At 47.0% G+C, this 27,169-nt stretch overlaps 1 protein-coding gene across 6 annotated transcripts; it reads right to left on the bottom strand.

Moving 5' to 3' along the window:
- Positions 1–71: 71 nt before the first annotated feature.
- On the bottom strand, positions 72–27,169 carry CCDC40 (coiled-coil domain containing 40). 6 transcript variants are annotated; one of them, XM_043497496.1, is made up of 21 exons: positions 26,657–27,169; positions 22,465–22,540; positions 21,019–21,147; positions 18,823–18,963; positions 18,181–18,349; positions 17,391–17,578; positions 16,754–16,837; positions 16,448–16,667; positions 15,092–15,249; positions 13,070–13,192; positions 11,922–12,043; positions 9,322–9,565; positions 9,002–9,184; positions 7,151–7,396; positions 6,191–6,404; positions 4,892–5,061; positions 4,448–4,539; positions 3,520–3,640; positions 2,645–2,833; positions 1,732–1,890; positions 72–1,208 (listed from the first exon to the last, which is right to left on the bottom strand). In XM_043497496.1, exons 3-21 carry the CDS (start codon positions 21,076–21,078, stop codon positions 960–962), a joined length of 3,132 nt encoding a protein of 1,043 aa, XP_043353431.1. In that variant the 5' UTR covers positions 21,079–21,147; positions 22,465–22,540; positions 26,657–27,169; the 3' UTR covers positions 72–959. The 6 variants fall into 6 exon arrangements, with proteins under 6 accessions (XP_043353431.1, XP_038227521.1, XP_038227520.1 ...); XM_038371593.2 differs by lacking the exon at positions 26,657–27,169 and adding an exon at positions 26,241–26,404; XM_038371592.2 differs by lacking the exon at positions 26,657–27,169 and adding an exon at positions 23,337–23,500.

Genomic DNA, 27,169 nt, shown 5'->3' with positions numbered 1-27,169 from the left:
CACGATCCACGGGGTACAAGCGAGGAAACGGGCCCAGAGCGGTAGTGATTTCTTCACTGCCAAGCAGCGAGTCAGTAAAACAAACACAACACAGAGAGGCCAAGCCACCCGCTGAAATGAAAGAAACGGAAATCTGAAATTGCTAAAGATGGGAGGTTCATTTCCTCTTTATCCTACACAAGGTTATGAAATAAGCGGCTGTTAAACACAAGCCCAGTCTGCTTAGAAAAACGTGCATTTCCCCTCTGCTGTCCCTCTGCTTATTCTGATCAGCAGAGACCATACCTCACTGTTTCACCCTGTCCTATACTCCCTAATTTAGGGGCACTGCCACTAAACAAAATCATGTGGATTTGTTTTTGCAATTGGAGCTCTTAAGTGAAGTGCTCACACTGAGGGGAAAGACTTGGCCATTCACTGAAGAATAGTATTCTGTATAGAAGGGAAGTATGAACAAGATTAGAGGATTTTCCACTTCATTCTGGAATGTCTTTCTAGGCCCTGTCTGCACTCATCTTCCCATTCCAGAAGCATTCATATTCCATCTTCAACTCTGATGCAGCTCAAAGCTGGTGAGCTCCCCAGATTTGGCAGAAAGTGTTCTAGGACCCATCTCTCTGTCCATGGAGAAGACTGTGCGACTTAACCCCCCAAAGGTGGATGTGCACCTCTTTCCCATGTTCTAACACAATACACAATTATCTGAGTGGTTGGACCTAAACCAGCCTGCTGTCCTGAAGCAGACAGAAAAGCCAGAGATTGGAGCAGGGCACACACGGCTGGAACCTAAGATCACAGAAGCAGTTTTACTAGTATGTGTGTCAGTTTCCCACCACTGCTCATTTTTCTGTTATTCAGCCTCCAGGAGAGTGGCAAGAGCAGTAAAAGCTTATACTGTATTTATTTGTGAAAATATCTGTCAAAAGATACTTTATTCCGATCTGGCTCTGTGCTTCTGCCTATTCTGCTTCCTGTGAACCAAGCCTGGAGTCCAGGGCTTGGCTGAGCCAGGACAACACCCTCTGGTACTGAGGATACTCCTGCTGAATCTGATGGATGATGACATTAATGGTGTGCAGCCGGTCCTGCTGTTTCCGCTGCTCCTGCTGCAGGACTTGCTGGGTGCGGCACAGTGGGGTATACTTCCCGTCCTTCACTGCCTGCAGATGCTTCTGACGAGTCTGATAGGCCACAATTTCTGAAAGGTTCTTAGAAGAGCAACAGTGAAAACTACATTAAGGACATCTGACTGAATAAAAAAGAGCTATGAGAGTAAGGAGGACTTAATTAAATGGGGGAGGAAACGCGATTATCGCATCTTGAAATGGAGGATTATGAAGAGGGAGAACTCAGTGAAGTCCTATTCTAACTACTAAAGTGGGCATCCCCCATTTTGAGTTATATATATAAATGATCACAACATAGCTTAGTGAATCTCCAAATCAGACACATGCATAGAAGAAAAATCTTTCAAAGATAGAGCAATTCTGTGAATTTTAAAAGACAAGGGAGATCTGTCGGGTCACACCATCCCCAGAGAAAGTTCTGTCTCCCACACAGATGAGCTTTGGTCTTATTGTTGAGACTGCCAGTTCTAGAACGGAACATAATGGTGCTCAAATAACCAGCCTGAGCTCGGTACATGTGGTTTGGGATGAGGTAGAAAAGCCGTGTGGGCTGGCAGCACAGGAAAATAATACATGCAGTGCATACATATTAAAGACATCTTACCCAACGTTTCTTGTCCTGAAGCCTCTCTATGTCTGCATCAAGGACATCAGTCTCAGCCTGCAAGCTGGAGACCTGCTGCTGCTTTTCCAGAAGGCCGATGCTGAGAGATTTCTGGGCGTTCTCCAGCTCGGTGATGGTTCTGTTGCAGTCTTGAGCATTCTAATGAAAGGAAAGGAAGGAAATTTGAGATTCTGCCTCTGTCTGCCAACTGCATTGCCAAATTATCACCTGAGAACTTCTCTCTTTCTTGGACATTTAAAGTAAGTATTTAGTAAGTATTCTTTGTGGCCTAAAGGCATAGGCACTCACACTGCTAGATGCCCATTGGGCACACTGGGCATTCTAATGTTGTGCCAGGAAATGTGACAATCCACTGGTGTGTCACTGCATTGCCATACAGTGAGTGTGTCTCCATGCCTGGGGGCACATTACTGCACTTTTCTCTACACTATCATGAAGAGAGGCAGATGGCACAGAATATGCACCAGGCATTTTCCTTCCAAGCACTTCATATCCCAACTCCAAGCAATTAAATAAAATAGGATAACTGGGGAATGAGGAGCAGCGTTGAAGGGTTTGAATAAAAGTCCTGTCAAGTTCTTCTAAGACAGAAGGTTAGTGGGTCTGGCATGGCAAAAAGTAGATGATCTTCAGAGCTACATGAGAAATACCATAGAATTCTGGAGATCAACATGAGTTTCACCATGGCTTATCCCCAGTGACATATGTCCACAGCACTTTCCTTGCCATCTGGGAGAAAGGTTGGCTCAGTGAATCTTGCATGACATCCTCCTTGCATAGTCTGGTAGTAGGTCATAAAGCAAAGTTGATGTCAAGCAATATCTGACTTATTTCTAGTTATAAAGCAAGTGCAGAAAATATGAGTTCTTATGGCCCCTCTCTACATGCTCACCTTTTGGGTTTCCTTGATCTTCTTCCGCAGCTCCTGTGTCTTGTGGTGGAAGTCACTCTTGGTGAAATGTTTCTTACCCATTTTGCTCTGACCCTCCCCCCGAATCATGATGGTCTCTCTGCGGGAGACAGCTGCCTCCATATCTCGAATCATCTTCTCCTGCTGCTTTGTCAGCTGGCTGTAGCGGACCTGCCATGTGTGAAGAGAGAGAAACTCTGAAGATACCCAGTGGTCACAAATTGCATCTGATAGAAGACTTTCAGCGTGACAAATTCCAGCTACAGAGACAGGACACATTTGACACACAGGCCTTGGCAGCCCAAATTTTTCAACTAAATCATGAACCAGGTTTGTACAGCATGGATCTGGGGGGCATCAGACTAATAACTGACTCCCTATCCGCTTGCCCAACACAGTCTTCTAAAGATTTCAATGCAATAAATTCATCTAAACGCAATAATAAGGGAAGGAAGGTAGAAGTATCCTGTAGGTGGGAGAGGAGGTTGCTTTGGCAGAGAGAGAAACACTTCTCTGAATCAGTGCATTGGTGGATGTAGTATTCCATAAGTGGTGCTTTGGTTACATCCTGGGCCACCACGTAGTAAGATAAACGCTGTCCTGTAAGTTTCCTTCCCAGTCAGGTCTACCTTTTGCTGAGCTCCCCCATTGCTAGGCTAACACAAGGAATACGTAAAGAGGTGTAACAGCATACTGAGCTAGGTCAATTGCTGGACAGGTCAAAGGAAGACACCTATCCCTGACACTGCCAGGAACCTTGGAGTTATCTCCTATCAACTATCTGATGTTTCAGCATCTCCTGCAAGGCTGGGTAATCTCCTTGGGAATCTCCTCTTTCCCCTCCCACCTTGGCTCACCTGCATCCTATGGATCTCTGTTCTCATGGCTCGGATCTCGCCTTGCCCTGTCTCTGAGTCCACTGCAGCACGCATCTCCTTGGCCAGCTGGATCTTTTTCTCCCATAGCATGATCTGATGCCTTCAAGGACAGAATGGGAGGGGATGCCTTTCTATTGAAAAAGAAGGGGTCATCCAGCCACATGATTCCCCTGTATAAGTAATGTCACACTATGGACCCCCATTCTGAGTCCAAAGCTCAACAGCCCAGCAGGAAACAGAGAGTTCACTGTATGGAACATGACACATTGGTGCCCTCAATATGAGAATCAGTCAGGGTTCTGCAGGTCAGAAGTGCCATGATAATGGTAGAAATCGGGGTTCGGATTGCAGCATAAAGGATTAAAGCCAACATTTGTTAACTCAGCAGCTCTGAAAAATCAGGCCCTTTATTTAGGGGCCTCCTGTGAAGTCCCAAGTTTGAGAATTTTGGATCATGTAGCTACCTTCCTCGGGACAGCCATTGGGCTTACATCACACCACTCCATACTGAGTTTCCCTCTCTCCCCCACACACTCAACGCTGGCAGCCTTCTGCTGTCTAGAGGCCAAGCACTGAGTGAGGGTGGAGGCCGCATTACTTCTCATTCATCTACAGAAACAGGCTGCTGGTGCAGCAGTATGGGGAAGACTGAACAGCAGTTACTGTGACTGTATCTGGCCTGCAGAAAATAAATGATAGACTCTTAATCTTCTGGGTTACAAAAAGTTCTAGAACTCATCCCACCTTCCCATCAAAGGTAGAGGGGAGCCAGGAAAGGAGCACATCAATCGGACAGGATGTGACAGAACACATTTTCCCCTCCAGCATTAGGGCAAGGAAGGGTAATGCAGTTGCATGACAAGAGAGTTCAAACACTGTGGCATAAAACAAGGGGTCTGGGTCTCACTCTGCTTCCACCAGGCTATTTAGGAGTCTCTCTTTCTCCTCATGCAGTCGGTCCAGCTTCTCCTGCATCTCAATCGACTCTCTCTCTGCTGCCTGGAGTTAGGAAGCAGAAATCAACATCACTGTGTCAGACTGAGAGGCGCTGGCAGGCTCACTGCTTGCCTCTTATCTTCCTGCCTCTTTTGGCTGACAGCCCTCCCCACAACACAGGTAGAATGTCTAACCCTCCTGGGCTATGTAAAGGGAATCATTGTCTCTGCATAGGAACCAAGTTGGGATAGCCTTTCTGTGCATAGCTGTACATTTCCATCTGGTTACATAGTTTTGTACCATAGGGGCAGCAGTTAGCAATCTCTGTCTTGTGCAACACAGTGCCAGTGAGAGCTCAGCAAGATTGCTGTTTGTCAGGCTGTGTCTTGGAGACGCGGAGCAAAGCCTTCCCTACCTTAAGCGAGCGCACAAACTCATTCTCCATGATGGTGTTGCCATGCTGCAGCTCCACCGAGTTGTGGCTATTCTTGTTGATTAACATGTTGAGTTTCATCAAGTCATTGGCCATGTTCCTCATGTGGCGTTCAATGTCTTTCTGTTCATTCTTCTCCTGCTGGATTTCATCTACAGGAGAATAAGAAAGAGATGGAAAAGATTTTAAAAAGCGAAAGCAGAGAATACTCACCAGGGCATTGGAGCTGGGAGGGAGATGGGGGGATTTCAACAGCGTAGACAAAGCTGCACTTGTAGCTACCCACTCTGAAGGTCTCCATGGACACTGACAAAGCCACAAGCCTTTCCATAAAGCCAAAATCAAATCCATGTTTTGAAAATGGTTATGATGAAACCCTACCTGTGTGTGTGCTGGAGGAGGCTTGAGGGCCTGGCTCAGAAGGACAGTGTAAGGGAGCCCAGGCAGGCTCAGTAATACCCCAGAGTGGGGGGTAACCCGTCACATATCTCACTTCCTTGACATTGTTGGGGACTAGGGCACTGGTGCACCTCAGTCCCCTTCTGTTCTCTGCCCGTGGCACATAATAGTCTAGGCTCCAGTAAGCCGTGATACTTTGGTCTAATTTGGTTGCTGGGTCTAGTGTGCAGATGCTGGTGGCCTGTGATACACAAGAAATCAGACTAGATCAGGGATTCTCAAACTGGGGGTTGGGACCCCTCAGGGGGTCACAAGGCTATTACATGGGGGGGTCGCAAGCTGTCAGCCTCCACCCCAAACCCCGCTTTGCCTCCAACATTTATAATAGTGTTAAAGATATAAAAAAGTGTTTTTAATTTATGGGGGGGGTCGCACTCAGAGGCTTGCTATGTGAAAGGGGTCACCAGCACAAAAGTTTGAGAACCCATGGACTAGATGATCTGGTTGTCCCTTCTGGCCTTAACCTTTATGACTATTTCCTAAGAACCGTAACATATCAAGATGGTCACCTGTGATGCGATCCTGCAACCCTTCCTCTTACATAAGTAAAGGCTGCAAGATGCAGCCCTTAGAAGGGATACCAGGCTGCTCAAGTGGCAGAAGGTGCCTGGCATGTAGCCCCTGAGTACACCCAGGGATACAATAGAACCACACGTCACACTGTATATGCATACAGAGGCACTATGCTTGCAGATACTGAAAATTTTCTTGGTTGCAAGGTTCTAAAATTACAAGTTATTGAACCTTCTCTCCCTTTGTTCTCTGGCAGCGCATGCCCACTCATTGATTAACACCGCCAGGAGGATTGAGGGAAACACTTACTTTCAGTGCGCACTTTCTTTTGTTGCATGATGGTGATCTGTTTCTTTAACATATCCAAGGAGGCCAGCTGCTCTTCCCGCTCCTGGGTCAGTTTGACCAGCTCTTTCTGCAGCCTGAGCCAGTACTTCTGCAGTGTCATCACCTCTGAGTTGTATTCATCTATCTGCTTGGTCAGCCTGTTGATCTCAACTTCCAAGGGTCCCAGTTCTTGACCCTGTAAAGGAAAGAAGTTTAGTATTAGTCAAACAGAGACGCTACTTACTGTGGCATCCCTAGACCTTTTGAAGCTCAGCTCAGGGATGCCTGAAATGGTCATTTTGCATGTTGGTAGCCAGCTCATGGCTGCATCAGCAGTGCTGCTATCTGAGTTCTGGGATCATGTGAACAGGTTTGGGTGTTGCTGCTGGCATTCCTTTCTGTCATGCGTAACCAGAGAGAACTGTGTATGGCTTTCCTCATCTTTACCCTCCTCCATCCCCTTTCTTGTGTTTAGATTGTAAGTGCACACCCTGAATGGAAGTCCCTAAATTCACCAAGAAAAATCTTCATCCCATAGATTTGCTCTTAATCAATTGTTGGATTATTTCTTAAAATGACACACTGTGAAGTTGGGATTTAATTTTTGCATTAAAACTAATCATGAGTCTAAACTGGGGACTTGCTCACATCAACAGCAGAATTCAGCAGCCAGAACTGGGATTATCCCCATTTACATTTAGTCTGGCCTCCTAGGAGAGGTATTGGCCACGGCTGCTTCTTTGATAGTGTTTTATGGCTACAGAGAGGAACACAAAAATCAGCATGACAGGCATTCTGAGTGCACTGTACAGGATAGACACCTCCTCTCATTACCTCACCCATGTCTATTACCTCTACACAGTTACCTTTATGAACCAAACTTGTAATCTCATCAAAGAATGAAATCAGGTTTGGGGGGTCTCTCAAGTATAAGAGACGTACCCCCAACTGGGAAATCATCATCTCCATTTTCTTGTTGAACAGGTTGATGACCCCCTGCTTGCGCTCGATCAGGAGATTGCGCTTGCTGATCTCATTCTCACTGCGGTTGATCAGGTCATTGATATTTTTCATTTCCTTGTCCAGCGCAGAGAATGTCTTTTGGAGCATAGAGAGCCTGCAGTTGGTGTGAGTTGTGTCCAGAATGACCTGGGCTGTGTCATTCTCAACTTTGGAAAAATGCAGCTCCTAATAACATCAACAACAAAAAAAGCATGGTCATTCAGCAGTAATCCACTTCTTAGTGTTGTAAATAGGTTTGCAATCCTGTCAACGAAATATGGCTAAGAGAGGAGCACATCTAGTACGTAAAGAATGGGACTGGGAGTCAGGAGACCTGGAGTCTATTTCCAGCTCTGTCATATGGGCTATGGGGCTTTGGGCTAGTTAAGTAACTCTCTGCACCTCTCTTCCCCCATCAGTACAATGGGGATAATGATATTTACTTACTTCCTAGGGATGATGGGAGGCAGTAATCCTGAAGTCCTTTGAGGGAAGATGCTAGAGAAGGCAAAGTTTTATCATCATCCTCATCCCTGAAGTTATTTTCCCAACCTATATGCCTCAGTTACATCTGGCCAGACAGACAGAGATGCAAATAACTACAGAAGAGCCACTTGCCCTGCATCTATCTCAGAGTTACCTGCATATTTCACAATCAAAGGCAGCATTAACAGCTTGCCAGGAGCCCAAGGACTGCACCTGATTTATAGAAAATGGAGAAGAGTGAAGTCACCTGAATATTGAACAGAGAAACGGGGCCCATAGAAATACAGGTCTGAGCACTCGCTGTTACATTCTTGACGTGACCAGTAGGTCACAACTCAGGATGGCACACTTCTTGCTGGAACTTGTAGCGTCTGTGAGCTGCACCTCTGTATGCTGATGAGGGCAGCCACATTGTAAAATGTCATGGTCTGTGTTTGGCAGTCTCTGGTTCGCTTCATTTAGAGAGTGGGTCTGTAGTATTCCTTTCCACATGTGAAAGCATGCAGCACTGAGTCTGAACATGCCCAGGGTGCATCACTCTATGCCATTCTCTAAGCAGAACATGAAGCCGGTACCTGCTGTACAAGATGGCGCTAATATTTCTGTCATACTTTCTTTGGCTAAATTATCTTCTGAAACCCTGCAATATGATCCTCAAAAGGCAGCTGGGAAGGGAAGAGCTCTTAGGCACATCTGCACCTGGAGGTGAATTCAGAGAAGCTGCATTTTGCTTTGCAGGCCCTTCTGCTTTTATGCTTAATAGGAGTGTCCCCTGCCCTTTCCACAAGACCTGAAAACTTGATTAACAGTAACAGAGATATCTCATATTTCTGTAGTACCCATCATCCTGAAGAGTCCTAAAGTATTGTACAAACTCAGCCTACGGTTTACAAGGGAGTCCCTTCACCCGCCACTGAAATACAGCCACTTGTAGGGTGAAACATAGCAATTTAACAGCACATGGTAACATAATGCAATAGCTTAGGACAGTAAGTGAAGAAGAATCCTAGCCATTTGAACCTGTACAAGAAATTTAATAGGGCAAAGGGAATGACCCAACATGGAATTTGGCTAGAATGCTACATAATCAAGGACAAGTAGCTGGAGCACTAGGAACACAGGGAATGTGATGGAGCTTGCTTTAGAGGGGGTCCTCTTTTTTTGGCAGGGGAGGCTATCTACTGCTGGCAATGGCCTTTGGGCCATGCTTGCAGTATCCTGGAGGGAATAAACACAGAATGTGTGTGTCTCTCTCTCTCTCCTGCATGTCAGCTACCATCAGTCACACAGAAGCAGATGCCATACCAGATCCAGCTTTCTCTTATGAAGTTTAGCAGCCAGTTGTGAAAAATATTTTGCTGCTTTGCTGGACATCAGCTGATCCTGCAGCTTTGCCATGATCTGATTCTCCAATTCCTGTCTGGCTTCAGTCTCTTTCTCTGTTTCCTTACTGATGGCCTGCAGCTCATTCATCCGAGCAGCTCGGTCCTGAGAGGAAAGACCCAGAAACAGGGCTGTTAAAAAGTGTAGGCTGTTGGGATTTGGGAAAGTGGATAGAATCTACAGGTGACAAAATATCAACATCTGATTAAAAAAGCCTCTTCTTCACGGGTATCTGGTCTCACCGAGTTGGCCCTGCTGAGGGCTTGCTCTGTCTCATGCAGCGTGCGGGTGTAGGTGCTGTATTCAACTTTCAGGGCATCCTGTTTGGCTGTGCACTGGGCAATCAGCTTCTTGCTCATGTTGGCATCATTCTCCGAGCGGTTCAAGATGCTGGCAAGCAGCTCGTTCCTCTCTTCCTCCTTTGTGACTGACTTCTTGTAGACTTGGATCTCTGTCTCTAAGGACCTGAGCTGGTGCTTGGACTGCCTGCAAGGGCAAGGAGAAGACAGGAGAGTGTCATGGGGATTGATTTATGCACTGGATAGTCAACTCCAAATTCCTGCTTTCAAACAGGCTGCTGCAGAAATGAGTAAGTGAAGAGCAAGAAAATCAGACAAGTTCATTCAGCACTGGGGCTATCTGTGTTCATTAAAATCACCCTACTGGAAATAAAACTAAGGCACCTAATTTTTTGGATAATTTTGAATAGCTCCTTGTGCTCTAGATCTCCCAGTCTTGTTACACTGCAGTTCAGGGGATGAGACCTCAGGGCTTGATCTCAGCCCAAAACTCCCAGGGCCAGTTCAGATGGGAACACAGAACTACTGGGGCACTAGCTCTAGGAGTGAGAGGATAGAAGCTCCTTGCATGGCTCTCTAGCACCACGCTCCAATTGGCCCAGAAGGGACACTGATGTGAGGAACTGCCTTCAGTCCTGCCTGACCAAAAGGAGAGGCATAACATAGGTTCTGTTGGGGGAGGGGTCCTTTCAGGCCCTCAGGTACCCATTTGTATTGGAATGGGTACGCTCTTTTTCATGCTATTTTCCCCCCTCTTTTCAACAAGCCCATGCTGTGATGACACAACCGTTATTGGTGGCATCATGTCATTTCCTTGCCAATAGTCTACATTCCAGAGGATGTCCTTATGGGAAGGGTGAAGGAGATCACAGCCTGGATACACTGGGAATGGGTGGATCACCATGCTGGGAAGTTACACTAAGGAGAGAGAAAACAAAGAAGATGCCAGTGTATGCAGAGATGCATGCAGCTCTCTCACTTATGGGGAGTTGGAAGAGGTGGGAATCACAGATTTCAGTATCTGAGAAGTGAGGGTTTTTCTTCTCTGCTTAGAGTGGAGTGAACTGCTTCAGCAAAGCTGTATTCTCACAGGAAACAGCAGTGTGTGATTGTGAGAGAGACATCATACGAATTTACTACAGATTGCACCTATTTGACTACATGAAAACTAACCAATTTTGTATATCATCAGGAGTGTTTTTAATATACATTTAGTACATTTTATGAAATACTTTACCACATACTATGTGAAAAACATATTCTGTTTCTGGGTGGGTTCTATCTGAGTACCTGGAAGTAATTAACTTGGTGACAGTATTTCTCTCGTCTGCCCTGATCTCCTGTTGAATTCCTCACTAATTTCCCCCTCCACAGTCATATGGATGCAAGTCATGCAACTCTGCAGTTAAAACAAACTGCTTGCAATCCCAATAGTAGCCCACAGGCTTGTGATAAATAAAATAATGTTTCACAAAGTTTCTCTCTACCTTCACCTAGCTGCTGGATGAACAGCTGGGTAACAGCTGGCTGACCTTTCAATCTTAGTAGGATCCAAATACTCAGCAATAAATTCCCTTTTATTTCCACTTCCATTCCATGTTTTAATACCGCTTCCCTCATGATGGTATCTGAGCATTGTGAGTTGGGGATATAATGTATTCCACTTCAGAAGCCCTCTCTGTTTCTCAAGTTCAGCCATCATTTCCTTGCCATCACCTGTCCAGCGCCACACAATGTCTTCCCACAGGCACATTTCATTACACAGGTACCAAACTACTGAAACTAGCAGAATAACCAAGATGGAGTAGTCAAGATGGAGCCTTATAAGTGGCTGGCAGAGATGGATGTTTGACAATGGAAACATCCTTCTCCCAACCCTTATGTAGAGATTAAGGGAAAGCAGACTGTGTCATCATGTCTCCTTTGCTGCAGTGTGAATGCGACAGCACAGAGCTCTTGGCAGATGGATGGAGAAACCAAAAGTCAAGAGGAAATGTGTCTACAGAAAATGAATTTATTTCAGTTCTTCTCCCTGTTCTCCCCAGGAAATCAGAGTAGAAAAGTATTTTGCAGATTCATGCACCATTGGGCAAGCTTTAGGGCTTTAGGAAAGAATGCACGTTCCCTTCGGCACCCAAGGTCGGGATTTTCTGAGGAATGGATTCTTGCCAAATGTCACAAAATCATGACTGCAAATTACCTAGGTAAATCTTTCCTGATGACTGTTCTTTTGTCCTGGGAAGTCCTTCAAGGGATAGAGTCAAATGCAAACCAGGTAACTCTGCCTAGTTATCTATTTCATACCTTTGAAGGAAGATCATGCTGTGAAGGAAGAAAACACTAACAAAAAATGATACTCCTGACCCTAATGACCCTTTGCCATTCTAAGCTCTTCAAAGCAACAGATTTATTCTTTGTTTAGCGCACGGTATACATACAACACTATATTAACAATAACCTTGACAGCACTCTTTTCTCTCTTCCAATAACTCCCATCCAAAGTGTAGCTATTCTTTTTGTTGGCCCACTTTCAGATGCTATACCTTAGTGCCTCCTGCATGGCAGAGTAGGCCTCATCTCGTCGCTTCATCCCAGTCAAGCTGCTATTCCACTGATGCATCAGTTGCTTCTTCTCCATGTTAATAGTTTGTATCTCCATACAAGCCTGCAGAGAGAGACCACTCTGAGATACTGAATCAACACTGGGCTGGGGTCTCACACCTGCATTCCATCCTCATTGCCCACTTCATTTCACAATACAGCTGAGAAGAAACAGCTCAAAATATTCTTGCTTTGTCTTCTCTTGTTTTTCTATGTCCCCTGCTCTTTCTTTGGCTCTTTTTACCTTTACCCTTGTAGAGTTAGTGAATTAAACGCACTGGTGTACATCTTGTTTTCAGTTACTCTAACAACGTCACTGTAATCAAAAGTGCAATTTATATCATTATGTACATGAACATTTTTTACAACATTAAGGTCACAGACAAAAACCGCAGAAAGGAAAGGAAATGCAATGCAAAAGACAAGGCCCCCACAGCAACATTAACTCAGGCTTGTCTCACATCCTGTGTGTCTTATGGGATGCAATTTACTATAAATGGTAATATATAAAGCTACAGATTTAACATGAAAATCCAGACCAGAAAAGGGGTTTTGTGCTAGCACAGTTGGGTCAGTGCATCTGTGCAGTGTATTGTGATGGTAGCACTATCAAGCTATTATTTACACTGCGGTCACACCTAAATATAATTACTATGTAATACTTGGATATCATGATACTATGATGTACAGGAGAAATATATGTTATTAATATGTAGGAGAATGGATGTCAGAGATTGGACCTGGCATGGAGTTGCTCTGCTGAAGATTCATCCTGTCAGTCACATCAGATGGGTCTGATTAGCTCCAGTCCAGGAGCACAGAAGAGGTGTGTCTCTCCCTTCAAGGTAAAGGAACTAAGGGGGTAAGAGAAGAGGAAAGGGAAAACCCTAGAAACAGCCAATTCAGGATAAGTTTTATTTGTTGTTGTTCTTAAGAACATAGGAACCCCTTTATTCACATAAAGGGCAGGGGTCTGAGAATTTGGACTCAAACCGAGGGGGTGTGTACTGTGTTAAGTGCAAGGTGGAGGACTCTGGCCCATCACAAAATGTAATATTAACCACACATGAAAAATATTATCATCTCCTACCTCACTCACTGCTTTTCGTGTTATTTTTGTGTCTTCAGCCTGGGCAATAAATTGAGCTTCATACAGACCAATCTGCTCCTGCAGTTCATTGAACTTCCTTGTTAAGCGGTCTACAAGCAGATCCTACAAAAATCAGACCACAACAGATCAGCACAAATACTGCAAACAATCCCAGCCCTGACAACATGGATTCAGCAAGAGACACATGGGGGAAGCAAGGTCAAGTGAGGGAGTTGCATTAGATTTGGTGGCTATCAGGTCTTCACCATCCTCACTAATGAGTGCAGTGCCATGTGATGACAGTCATCTCCATTTCTGCTGAGTGGACAAGATTGCTCAGTCCATTGCACCATGCTGCAGAGGATTCATTTTCATTTAGTCCATTTATATTATTCAGTCTCATATCAAGGAAGAGCATCAGGTCCAATATGTCACCTAACTTCTATCTATCTAGGTTATTATACTGTGCTCTTCACGATGGCATCTGACTATCTTAAAAGGTAATAATTTAGAAGAAAATGCCCTCTAAATAGCTATCAAAAATCCATACTCCATTGCCACTGTTGACATAATGCTACAATATTTATGCTGCTGCAAGAGGCAGCCATCTAACCAGCAGAGGGAGCATGAGTTAAAACAAACTGGCCAGCTATATTTTGTGTTGTAAAATCACTTTTCTAAATTCATCATTGTTCAGAATAATCCCCCTGGGGCTTGAAAATAAGGTGTCTCCTCACTAAACCTCTCCTTCCTCCTTTGCATGTCTGGATACTGGGTTGTTAGTATAGAGTTGCTCAAAGAAGCTGTGCTGCGTTTTTCTAATGTTTTTTTGCTGTCAGGAAGGTTTCTGTGATTTTTTTTTTTTAAATTTGGAGGGGAAAATAGGCAAACAGAATGTTGGGAATCATTAGGAAAGGGATAGATAATAAGACAGAAAATATCATATTGCCTCTATATAAATCCATGGTACGCCACATCTTGAATACTGCATGCCGATGTGGTCGCCCCATCTCAAAAAAGATATATTGGAATTCAAAAAAGTTCAGAAAAGGATAACAAAAAGGATAAGGGGTATGGAACAGTTGCCATATGAGGAGAGATTAATAAAACCGGGACTTTTCAGCTTGGAAAAGAGACGACTAAGGGGGGATATGATAGACGTCTATACAATCATGACTGGTGTGGAGAAAATAAATAAGGAAGTGTTATTTACTCCTTCACATAACACAAGAACTAGGGATCACCAAATGAAATTAATAGGCAGCAGATTTAAAGCAAACAAAAGGAAGCATTTTTTTCACACAATGCACAGTCAACCTGTGGAACTCCTTTCCAGAGGATGTTGTGAAGGCCAAGACTATATATAACAGGCTTCAAAAAAGAACTAGATAAGTTCCTGGAGGATAGGTCTATCAATGGCTATTAGCCAGGATGGTGTCCCTAGCCTTTGTTTGCCAGAAGCTGGGAATGGGCGACAGAGGGTGGATCACTTGATGATTACCTGTTCTGTTTATTCCCCCTGCAGCACTTGACATTGGCCACTGTCAGAAGACAGGATTCTGAGCTAGATGGACCTTTGGTCTGAACCAGTATGGCCGTTCTTATGTTCTTATGAATGATTTGATTTAGAAAAAGGAATGGTGTCCCCAGCCTCTATTTGTCAGAGGGTGGAGATGGATGGCAGGAGAGAGATCACTAGATTACCTGTTAGGTTCACTCTCTCTGGGGCACCTGTCATTGGCCACTGTCGGTAGACAAGATACTGGGCTGGATGGACCTTTGGTCTGACCCAGTATGGCCATTCGTATGTTCTTATGTTAAAATGCATATCTAAGGAACTACTTGCCATTTGCAAACATGTACAATCTACGAATGGAAGAGGGTAGACCACATTTTGTATCAATCTTCCTAGAATATATTCTTTTAGCATTCTGTATGACAAGACAGTATTTTCCCAAGGGACTCTGAACTCCAATGACATAATTCAAAGCCTCTTTGTCAGACTTGATATTTGCCCTATACCTGTTTTTTCTTCTCCACCTCAGCCTGGTTCCTGTCTGCCTCAGCCTTCTTCACTGCCCGTTTCATCACAGAGATGTCATCACGCACATCCTGGTCCATGTTCTGCATATAGAACAGACGCAAGGCCAGGTTTTCCACCTCGGTCTGCATTACAGAAACTGGGGAGATAGGTGGAAAGGTTAGATACAGAAGAGGATTTCTGCAGCATGTACCATACCATAGCTAAAAGAGAAAGTAATTAGGATGTGGGCAGAGCAAAACCCATAAAAAAACCCACCCAAGTCATATGACCCTCTCTGAGGTGGGCATGGACATCAGTTCCTGGAGCAGAATTCCTGAGGAGAAGCTGCCCAAGAGACCAGATAAGTGCCTTCAATTCCCAGTATATCCTGTATCTCCACAATACTGAAATAGCCCAGCTAAGTTCACTGCCTTGACTGTAAAGGGTTGCCAAGCAGAAGATCCTCGTCTGATGCACCAGGCTGTCTCATCAACTAAGGATATGCAATCTTCAGCAAAGCCTCAACAGTCCCTGACAGAGACCTCAGACAAGTATAAATAGCCAAATGGTGGGAAATGAGTTGTGTCGAATATTGGAAAGCCATTGGAACAACTTACCAAAGGTTCTGGTGAATTCTCGCTCACTGCCAATTTTTAAATCAAGAATGGATGTTTTTCTGGGAATGGGTGACAGGGCATGGATCACTTGATCAAGCATGGATCACCTGATGATTACCTGTTCTGTTCATTCCCTCTGGGGCACCTGGCATTGGCCACTGTCGGAAAACAGGATACTGGGTAAGATGGACCTTTGGTCTGACCCAGTGTGGCCGTTCTTATGTTCTAAGAGATCTGCTCTAAGATTTCTTTTGGGGAAGTTCTCTCGCCTGTGCTATACAGGAAGTCAGGTTAGATAATCACAATGTGGCCTTAGAATCTATGAAAGCCTACTTGCCAGGAGTGGCCTTTGTTCAAAGGAACCCCTTAAAGGGACAGAAAAGTATTTGTCTTATGACAAAGATGTGAGTTATACTGGTAGAAATTATATCAAAACCAAGACAAGCATTAGGTACATCTATAATGCTTTGAATATACATGGTGCTTTACAGATATAGAATAAAATATGGTCCACCCCCTAAAGAGATTACCAACTAACCAATACAATTGCCGAGCTATGCTACAGGAGGCCTAACTGGCAAGGCATACCAGATATGCTTGAGTTGATCTTTCCAGTCAGCGAGCCATTCCTGAATGCTTGGGCTGATGTTCTTCAAACCATTGTTTGACTTACGCTCAACCTCATTTGTCTTTACATGACTAGAATGAGGAAAGACTAAGCAAGAGCGCCTTAGTCACCTTTCTTACGTTCATCCTCAGTGCTCTGACATGTTTTCTTGTACAAATTTCTGATGTCCTGCAGCTCCTCCTCTAGCTGCCGACGCACCATGGCTATCTGAGAATATCGGTCCTGGTTCTTCTCCAGTTCCATCTGCAGCCGGGCCAGCTGCTGCTGGACCCCATAAAGGACCATTCCCAGCTCCTCTCTCTGCACCTTACCCTGCTTTGTGGCCACTGTCTGCAGACAGAAGAGGAGATGGGTCAATTCACACCAACTTGGAAAGGGCTGGAATGCTGTGGGAAGTGCACGGAAGACTACTATACCAGCTCCCGAAGCTCCATGGTCACTTTTTCCATCTGTTTACTAAGGTAATTCTTTAGGGCAGCTTGGAATCTTTTCATCAGGGGCTAGAGAGGGAAGGAAGATGATGATAGCATCCTTATAACACCTGCATGAATAAGTTATCAAGGAACATATGTCAGGTACAACACTGCATTTTCACCTCTGGAGACTTGGGTTCCTGTCCTGAGCAGGCTGCAAGTGAAATGGGTTGTGCAGATTCAGCCTTGAGCCTCGTGGACATTTGTTCATATCATAAAACTACCACCTAGTTTGGCATCACTAGTCATTTCTGTTTAGGAGAGGCCCAGAGTCTTTGGAGATCAGAAGTGAAATGAATGGCAGAGCTGTGCGAGGGAAGCTTGCATAGCATTTTCCCACCAACTATAGGTCCTTCATTTTCATGAGAACTGAAGTTCACCAGATTTTCCCATTGCTCTAACCTGCAATTCTAATTTATTACAGAGGGAGCAGATACCATACAGGAGTCAGAACTTTTGTAAAAAGGATGTATAACATATTTAATGTAGAATACAGCTAAACCATGGCCAGACCAGTTTGCCTCCCAGTTCATGGAATCCTCAATACCAGTGACAAGTCTTGAATTTCGACTTTTCTTACATGTTCCGGTTCCAAGACAATCAGCTGTGTTTCCTCCTCCATTTCCTCACTGCCCTCTGTTTCAGCTTGCTCATCTGCATAATGTAGACTTGCATTCTTTTCCTCACTCCCAAGCCTGCTGAGGTCCTGGTTAAACAGCTGAAATGCAGAGTCTGAATAGGGAGAGGAGATGGCTACCCCAATGTCACCTGTGCTCGGACAACAAAGAGTAGGCATCACAGAATGAGAATTCAATGCATTTAAAGGTATTTTAAGATTAGCAGATGTCCTGATGGGGGAAAATATACCTAACAGAGCCAGCTTTCTTTGGAATTTTAGATTGCCTCACAATGTCACTAGCACACAGAAAATAAATCATAATAAAAATATACAGTAATTCTAATAGTGAGGAGGAAAGTTATTATGGAAAATATTTAAGGACAGGCTTAGTAGTAGCATCATGCAGAGGTTAAACAAGGATTAAGGCTTGTCTACATGGGGACATGCAGAAAAATGAATCTGAATTAACTAAAGTTGTGAGTTTAAAGTGTGAATTAAAATAAACCAAATTAAGGCCACTTTAATTCTGAATACGAGTGTCCATATGGGGGCTTAATGCTATGTAATTAATACACTTTAAATTCACACCTTTACTTAATTCAGATTAATTTTTCTGAGTTCCCTGTGTAGACAAGCCCTTAGATTGAATGTCCAACTAGATTCACATTTATTGGGAGGGGAGAAAAAACTGGATACTGTATTTGAAAGCTGGCTGCAAGGATAGTACTATTAGTAAGACACTAACTGATACCTGACTCAGCATGAATCTCCATGTGCATTGATAATGCAGACTTCTGGGTGCTAGCTCCTGAGGACATGTGGGATCTGCTCCAGCTGTCTATCACTGGCTGCTCCATGTCAGGCAGTTTGGGAAGATTATCCACTTCTACTTGGTCTGAGGAAACCTCATCAGATTTTTCCTGGAACATAAAGGCCATCATATAAAATTAGGGCTGTGAAAGGATCTACAATTTAACACAGTTTGCTGCTAAAATTCTGCTTATCTTTGTCATCACAAGACAGGAACAATGTAGAAATATAGTCAGCTATAAAAACAGTCTTGCTGCTTCTTGAGGAAGCCAGAAAGCAATTAAAAGGCTCTAAAGTTATCCCAGATATACCAGCAAGGCTGTATCACTCATGGTGATGGGCACGTTAGAAATGCATGCAATAATAAACTAACCCCTTGAATTTTGTCAGGAGCTCTTTATCCACCATGGCTGGTTACCAATTGTCTCCTTTCCAATTAGCCTCTCTTTTGCATGATTCATCCAGTGGTTTGTGTTTACAGTACTAGAATTGCTTCAACAATTTGGGAATGTAATGTCACAAACACTGGATTGTGGGTCTTGTGAATGAGACGCTCCCCTAGTTTAACTTCATAACCAGTCACCTCTACAAAGGTGATCTCAGAGACCTCCTGCTCCGTGGCCCCCGCGACCTCCTGCTCTTTTGGTATGAGTCTCTCTCCTGGGTCCTCTGTAGGCAAAGCTTCTCCCTCTTCCTTGTCATCATTGTTCTCTGGCTGCATTCCCTAGCAAAACCAGAAAGCAGAACACAACAAAACAATATTATAATGGTCCATGTTCTTTACTAAGGGCTATTACTACAGTGCTTTACAGCTGCTTTGCACATCTGACCACATTTAGTATAACAGCAGCTCCTGCTAGGACTACAGTGGCTAAGGCCCTCTCAAAATTTCCATGAGAAGCTTTTAATTTCCCATATTTATAACTCAGAAGTGAAAAATCTCTCTTTAAATTTTACCGAAGGTGGTTTTCAAAGCCACGTTATACCCGACCAATTTGCTTTGTTTTCTTTCTGTCTGTCTCTTTTCAAACTGTTCCTTTTAACTAATGCTGTAAGTTACTAGGTTCTAATATTGTAGGGTTCTATTAATGTAATTAGAAATTACCATTATGTCTCAGATTGTTGCCCATGCCTTTGTTATTTCAAAACGAGACTACTACAGTTTGCTATATCTGAGGATACACTTTAGATCCATCCTAGACTGAAGCTGGTACAGACAGTGGCTCACTTACCAAGTGGGGCATCTTACTGGAAGCATTTGCACTGGCTGCTTGTTGATCTCTGGGTAGAATTTGAGGTGTGGGTTATGATTTATAAAGCCCTAAATAGCTTGGGACCAGTCTGTCTGAGAGATCGCCTCTCTCCCTGGGCCAAACTTCCACAGCAGCTGTAATCAGCAGGGAGCCCAAACTGGATCCTTCTGGTTATAGAAGAGGTGGCAGCTATCAGGGCATTTTCTTTGAGTGTTCAGGACTATGGAACTTGCTGCCCCCAGTCCAAAATAGCCCAAATATGGTGACCATCTGGGCCCACTGAGAAAGCACCTGTTTGACAGGTTGGTTTGGAGAGGATATTTTTCCAAGAACTATGAAAGAGTGGGAAGGATTCTTTTGTAGGTGGCTGGCTAGCTGAGTTCCGGTTTAAATGATTATTTTAGTACTGCTGGGATTTTGTTGTACTATTAATTATGTATTAGGGTACTTAGAGTCTTGGATAGATGCAACCTAATTACTCTTACAAACAGATAACCTACTTAAACAGTTGGGGCCTGATTTTCATAACTGCTTAGTGCCTGCAGCTTGCATTCACTTTCACTTGCATCAAAGATGCTCAGTACTTCTGAAAATCAGGCCCTTTTGGAGTGGTTTTGAAAATAAGAGAAAACAAATAGGAGGATTCTTATGTGGACTGAGACAGCACAGTAAAATGTCTAGTGTAAAATATTGTTTAGCCCAGAATACAAATATGAATAATCTGTACATTCTATCTCCTCCATAAGTTAATATTTAAATTTATTTTGTTGCAGTCTATTTATTATGCATGTTTGTAACATTGTAAGCTATACATATGCAATGAGCCTGTTGTACTTCAAATAATCAATACATGGACTCCACATGAATTCAGGCTTCCTATAAGTCTCCTACTTTGAATGGATTGTGGATGTAAGTTCTTTAATTACTATATTACAGTAATGAGCATTCAGATTTCCATAATACCAGAATATAACTCTTAGGTCCAAGTCCTGAAAATTCCCAAGCACCGAGGTGCTTGAGGTCATCAATTTAATAAAGTTAGAGGCTGCTCAGCACCTCACAGGATGAGGCCTTTACTAAATAAGAAAGCTCCATGCAGAGACTTATCTTTCTTTACTATGAGAACTTTGAAAATGAAAAGGCAAAATCTATATTCAGTGGGAAACTCAACTTTCACCCAACATCCACCGAGCAGACAGGATCAGAGCATGTGAACCAATTTCCCCATTGAGAAATTAGGGATAATGGTGTTTATCTTTCCTTTAAAAGTGCTCCAAGATCTACAGATGAAAAGTGCCATGTCAGAGACGAGTAAGAGCTAAGTTTTACAAGACTCTCCTGGAAACTGGACTGTAGCCAAATTAAGCTTCCTGAGGCCTCCCTTTCATATCCAAGATAAGATAGCAATAGTTTCTCAATTTTTTGCTACACTGGAATTGCTTCTTTAATGATTTGTGATGTCAAAGCATTGGATTGATTGTTCTGTAAATACCACGCTCTCCTAGAGAGAATTCATAAACATCCACCTCTACAATGGGAGGCTCTGGGGACTCAGATGCATTATGTTCTGCTGGGTTGAGTTCCATTCCTGGCTCCTCTGCTGAAACACCATCTGCCTCTTTCTTTCTGTTATGGCTACTCTCTGGTTGCTCCACCTAGCATACAGCAGAAAACAACAGTGTAACAACTGACTGACTCCAATCAAAGTTCCCCATTATGTACTGTACTACTACTACACAGCACTTTACATCTAGTATAAGGAAATGCTCTTAATATTGAAGCATCTGCTAGTGCTGCAGTCATTAGAGATGTGGTAATAAACCCTTAAATTCCTCCCAGACTCTACAGAGATTTTTAAAAAAATGGTTTGGTTGTTTTAAAATGTAGCACAAAAACAAAATCCCTAACTCAGAAGCAATTTGAAATGATTATAAAAATTCAACATCCAAGTCCATAACTCAAAATCTGTAAAGTCTTATTCTGTGTTAAGATTATGATTTGACTTGTTTGCAGACACAATATTTCCCAATAAATGTTAGAATTTTATTTAGGAGGAGACCGTTCTGAATATTAAACGTATTATACCAATAGGTCACCACAATGTCTCAGATGGAGGAAAAAAGAAAAGGAGTACTTGTGGCACCTTAGAGACTAACAAATTTATTAGAGCATAAGCTTTTGTGAGCTACAGCTCACTTCATCAGATGCATTTGGTGGACCGATGAAGTGAGCTGTAGCTCACAAAAGCTTATGCTCTAATAAATTTATTAGTTTCTAAGGTGCCACAAGTACTCCTTTTCTTTTTGCGAATACAGACTAACACGGCTGCTACTCTGAAACCTGTCAGATGGAGGAAGTTTCTGTATTCACAATTTTTTGAAAATTTAGGATATTTTTAATGTATTAACTATTTTTATGCTTTTCTGGCTCCAAAGTAAATGTGTTCCCACACATCTTTTGTACATCCTTATTAGTAAAGTGAGGTGTACAAAAAAAATCCCAAAAGAATCACAGAAATGTAGGGCTGGAAAGGACCTCAAGAGGTCATCTAGTCTAAACGCTGCCCTGAGCCAGGACCAAGTAAACCTAGCCTATCTCTGACAGGTGTTTGTCTAACCTTCTTCTTAAAATCTTCCAGTGGGGATTCTCCCTCAGTAACGTATTCCAGTACTAAACTATCCTTATAGTTAGAAAATTTTCCAAAATCTGATCTGAATATTCTAGCTAATCCTTTTCAGGACAAAGGCACTCTGATCTCTAACATTTCTTGGAGAAACATTTCTTTTCGTGTTTTGAATGTTTTTGTTTTTTGAATGTTTTGTTTAAGCATTTCTTGGGAAATCCTATATTTCAATATTAGTTGCATTTCTAGTGAACCCACCCACATAGTATCTGGGCACCAAAATATGCACTAATTCCCATGTGATTCTAATTCCCAAGATGCATAAAGTCTTTCATATTTGCAACTTTACCCCATTGCCTTCTGGATGCAGCTCCTCCTCCTCTTCCTCCTCCTCTTCTGAAATTTGTCCAACACCTGATTCAGGGCTTAATTAAATTGAACAAAATTATTGAACAATTTTAAACAGAACAACAACATACAAACATTGAAAGCTTGGCTTTTGGTCAAATACTAGCACTGCCTCCTGGAGCATTAACAGGGATCAGAACCAAATGTAGGAGTTTGTAAACATTCAGAACCTAATGCCATCAGGAACACTTGCATGGTCTGTTTCAGTGTGAGTGAAGACAGTTTATTACTTGGAATTTCTGTATTTGCAACACAGACACTGCAGCCTTCTGCAAGTGCCTGAGAACCAGAAACGGACATGGAATGAAAACAAATAGAAAGCTGGTGCAGCTGGAGAAGACAGAGTCTGGAAGTGAGCTACAATTTGGGGGCTGGGGCTAGTCTGGAGAGGTAAGGGAAGGATCCTCCTTCCTTGTCCCTTTCCCTCGCTGGCTCTTTCCCCCATCCTTGTTACTCTCACCCCTCTACAGTTCCCACTAGCTTAATCTGCTCCTCTCCCCATCCCAATTTCCCCCCTCCTCCCACCGGCACAGATACAGATCCCACATCCTCCTCTGCTTCTGCCTCATCCCCTCTGGTGACATTGGCCCCAACACTGGCTCTCCCCCATCCCCACACCTGACCTGCCACCACCTCCACCCCTTTGTTCCGTCATTCCTAAGCTCATGCCCATCTCCCATTCCTTTTCCCCAGCTCTTGCTGTCTCTGGAATGCCCGTTCCATCCACAACCTCTTCCTCTCCCACTCCTTCCAGCTCCCAGAGAGACCTGGATCCCTTTGTTTGACTCTGCTTCTGCAGCTGCCTTCTCTCACAGATGCCTCTCCTTCTTTCCTACGCACTGTCCTGGATCAGACCATGGTGGGGGGCTGGGCTTTTCTTCTTCCATTCCTGTCACCTCCAACCTCATCCTGCTCCCCCTCCCCACTCTTTCTCCTCTTTTGAACAGATGAGGATGTGGGCTGGAGGAAGGAATGGGGTTGGGGTGAGGATGATGAGGGGCTGGCGGGGGCAGGGGGTCAGGGGGTCAGGGTGAGGATGATGAGGGGCTGGAGGGGGCAGGGAGGCAGGGGGTCAGGGTGAGGATGTGGAGGGGTTGGGAGGGGCAGGGAGGGGGCAGGGTGAGGATGAGGAGGGGCTGGAGGAAGGAAGGGGTGAGGATGAGGAGGGGCTGGAGGGGGCAGGGTGAGGAGGGGTTGGGAGGGGCAGGGAGGGGGCAGGGTGAGGATGAGGAGGGGCAGGGTGAGGAGGGGTTGGGAGGGGGCAGGGTGAGGATGAGGAGGGGCTGGAGGAAGGAAGGGGTGAGGATGAGGAGGGGCGGGGAGGGGGCAGGATGAGGAGGGGTTGGGGGGCAGGGAGGGGGCAGGGTGAGGATGAGGAGGGGCAGGGTGAGGAGGGGTTGGGAGGGGCAGGGAGGGGGCAGGGTGAGGATGAGGAGGGGCTGGAGGAAGGAAGGGGTGAGGATGAGGAGGGGCGGGGAGGGGGCAGGGTGAGGATGAGGAGGGGCTGGAGGAAGGAAGGGGTGAGGATGAGGAGGGGCTGGAGGGGGCAGGGTGAGGAGGGGTTGGGGGGGCAGGGAGGGGGCAGGGTGAGGATGAGGAGGGGCTGGAGGAAGGAAGGGGTGAGGATGAGGAGGGGCGGGGAGGGGGCAGGGTGAGGATGAGGAGGGGCTGGAGGAAGGAAGGGGTGAGGATGAGGAGGGGCTGGAGGGGGCAGGGTGAGGAGGGGTTGGGGGGGCAGGGAGGGGGCAGGGTGAGGATGAGGAGGGGCTGGAGGAAGGAAGGGGTGAGGATGAGGAGGGGCGGGAGGGGGCAGGATGAGGAGGGGTGGGGGGGGAAGGGTGAGGATGAACGGAGGGGCTAGGGAGGGGGCCGGTGAGGATGAGGAGGGGATGGAGGAAGGAAGGGGTGAGGATACGGAGGAGGGGCGGGGGAGGGGCCAGGATGATGAGGAGGGTTGGGGGGGCGGGGGGGGAAGGGAGGGGGCAGGAAGGGTGAGGAGTGAGGATGAGAGGGGGCTGGAGGAAGGAAGGGGCGAGGATGAGGAGGGGAGGAGGGAGTGGTGATGGTGAGGGGGTAGGGGTGGGGGGGCAGGGGGGGGGCAGGGTGAGGATGAGGAGGTGGGGGAGGGGGCAGGGTGAGGAGGGGGGAGCAGGGTGAGGGTGAGGATGAGGAGGGGCTGGAGGGGGCAGGGTGAGGAGGGGTTGGGAGGGGCAGGGAGGGGGCAGGGTGAGGATGAGGAGGGGCGGGGAGGGGGCAGGGTGAGGAGGGGGGAGCAGGGTGAGGGCGAGGATGAGGAGGGGCTGGAGGAAGGAAGGGGCGAGGATGAGGAGGGGCTGGAGGGGGCAGGGTGAGGAGGGGCGGGGAGGGGGCAGGGTGAGGATGAGGAGGGGCTGGAGGAAGGAAGGGGCGAGGATGAGGAGGGGCTGGAGGGGGCAGGATGAGGAGGGGTTGGGGGGGCAGGGAGGGGGCAGGGTGAGGAGGGGCTGGAGGGGGCAGGGTGAGGAGGGGCGGGGAGGGGGCAGGGTGAGGATGAGGAGGGGCTGGAGGAAGGAAGGGGCGAGGATGAGGAGGGGCTGGAGGAAGGAAGGGGCGAGGATGAGGAGGGGCTGGAGGGGGCAGGATGAGGAGGGGGTGGGGGGGGCAGGGTGAGGAGGGGCTGGAGGGGGCAGGGTGAGGAGGGGTTGGGGGGGCAGGGTGAGGATGAGGAGGGGCGGGGAGGGGGCAGGGTGAGGATGAGGAGGGGCTGGAGGAAGGAAGGGGCGAGGATGAGGAGGGGCTGGAGGGGCGGGGAGGGGGCAGGGTGAGGAGGGGCGGGGAGGGGGCAGGGTGAGGATGAGGAGGGGCAGGGTGAGGAGGGGGGAGCAGGGTGAGGGCGAGGATGAGGAGGGGCTGGAGGAAGGAAGGGGCGAGGATGAGGAGGGGCTGGAGGAAGGAAGGGGCGAGGATGAGGAGGGGCAGGGAGGGGGCAGGGTGGGAGGGGCTGGGAGGGGGCAGGGTGAGGAGGGGCGGGGAGGGGGCAGGGGTGAGGATGAGGAGGGGCTGGAGGAAGGAAGGGGCAGGGTGAGGAGGGGCTGGAGGGGGCAGGATGAGGAGGGGTTGGGGGGGCAGGGAGGGGGCAGGGTGAGGAGGGGCTGGAGGGGGCAGGGTGAGGAGGGGTTGGAGGGGGGGGAGGGGGCAGGGTGAGGAGGGGCGGGGAGGGGCAGGTGAGGATGAGGGGGGCTGGAGGAGGAAGGGGGCGAGGATGAGGAGGGGCTGGAGGGGGCAGGGTGAGGAGGGGTTGGAGGGGGCAGGGTGAGGAGGGGCGGGGAGGGGGCAGGGTGAGGATGAGGAGGGCAGGGTGAGGAGGGGGGAGCAGGGTGAGGGCGAGGATGAGGAGGGGCTGGAGGAAGGAAGGGGCGAGGATGAGGAGGGGCTGGAGGGGGCAGGGTGAGGAGGGGTTGGAGGGGCGGGGAGGGGGCAGGGTGAGGAGGGGCGGGGAGGGGGCAGGGTGAGGATGAGGAGGGGCTGGAGGAAGGAAGGGGCGAGGATGAGGAGGGGTTGGGGGGGCGGGGAGGGGGCAGGGCGAGGATGAGGAGGGGCTGGAGGGGGGAGGGGCAGGGAGGGGGCAGGGTGAGGATGAGGAGGGGCGGGGAAGAGGATCGGGGGGGGGAGGGAGGGGGGCCTGGCACAGGATCTTTCCCCGTGCGGGGCCCTTTGGGGCGCCCCCCTCTCGCTCACCCGCTGCCCGACTCCATCTTCCCGTTGCCAGGCGACACCATCAACATCCGGGAGGTACCACGGGGGAGGGGGAAGCCGGACTGAACCATCCCTTCGCCCGGGCCGGGGAGGGTCAGTCGCCGCGGAGCTGGGGGGTAGCGGGGCCGGGTCTCCTCGCCCCTCCCCCTCACCCCGCCCGCCGTGGCTCCTCCCGGGGAGAGCCCCAGGGGGGCGATGGTGGGGGTTGGATGGGGGGGCTCGATGATGGGCGTTGGATCCCCAGAGACTGGTGCGAGGGGGGCGGGATTCAATTTGTTAAAATCCAGTCAATTGGATTCAATTTGTAAAAATTTTAGTGCAAAGTAATTAATGGGTGCAAAGCGACCCCAACAGCAGCATTAAACGGTGACTTATTTTTGCTTCCTCCTTCCACTCACTCTTCCCCTGGACCTTCCCTCCTGCCCTCTCTCTGCTGAATACTCCCGCTGACCTGACCAACATCACTAACACCATGGTGCCAATTAGGGAGGAGTCGGGGGGATGACAAATGACCCTCCTGCGGGTTTTTGCACTTGCTCAAAGTTCCAGAAAAGGAATATTATCTGCTTCCTGATCACCCAGGCCATGTCCCCACTGGTTTTAAGCAGTGGTGCCACAGTAAATCAGCGTGGCTGCTGCCAGAGCCATCCTGCTCCAGCTGCATGGTTGCACCACCATCAAAATGTGACCCAGCCACCCGTGTACACGCAGAGGAGGAACAGCCGGGCCAAGTGGTGTTGCGAGCTGGTGCACAGGGTCTCTCTGCACCTGTACAATGGAGCTCAGAGGAGTCTGCTGTAAACTTGACTCTTCAGGCCACCAGCTTCTGCACTTTGTAGATAAGAGAGGGGAGACTCCCCGATCAAGGAGGCCCAGGGTCCCTGCAGGAAGAGTGGGGGGGGAGGGGAAGA

Source organism: Dermochelys coriacea, chromosome 14 (genome assembly GCF_009764565.3).
Source record: "Dermochelys coriacea isolate rDerCor1 chromosome 14, rDerCor1.pri.v4, whole genome shotgun sequence".
NCBI lineage: Eukaryota > Metazoa > Chordata > Testudines > Dermochelyidae > Dermochelys > Dermochelys coriacea.
Note: the sequence above shows the minus strand (reverse complement) of the source record. Positions and strands in the feature narration are given on the sequence as shown.

Excerpts from the sequence above, each read along its gene's own strand:
- CCDC40 (XM_038371592.2), bottom strand. The coding sequence starts at position 23,431 with ATGAGGTTGGAGGTGACAGGAATGGAAGAAGAAAAGCCCAGCCCCCCA. Across the intron at positions 13,193-15,091 it reads AGGTGGAGAAGAAAAAACAG|GATCTGCTTGTAGACCGCTT; the intron begins GTATAGGGCAAA and ends TGATTTTTGTAG. Across the intron at positions 6,405-7,150 it reads TGATGATTTCCCAGTTGGGG|GGTCAAGAACTGGGACCCTT; the intron begins GTACGTCTCTTA and ends TTTCCTTTACAG.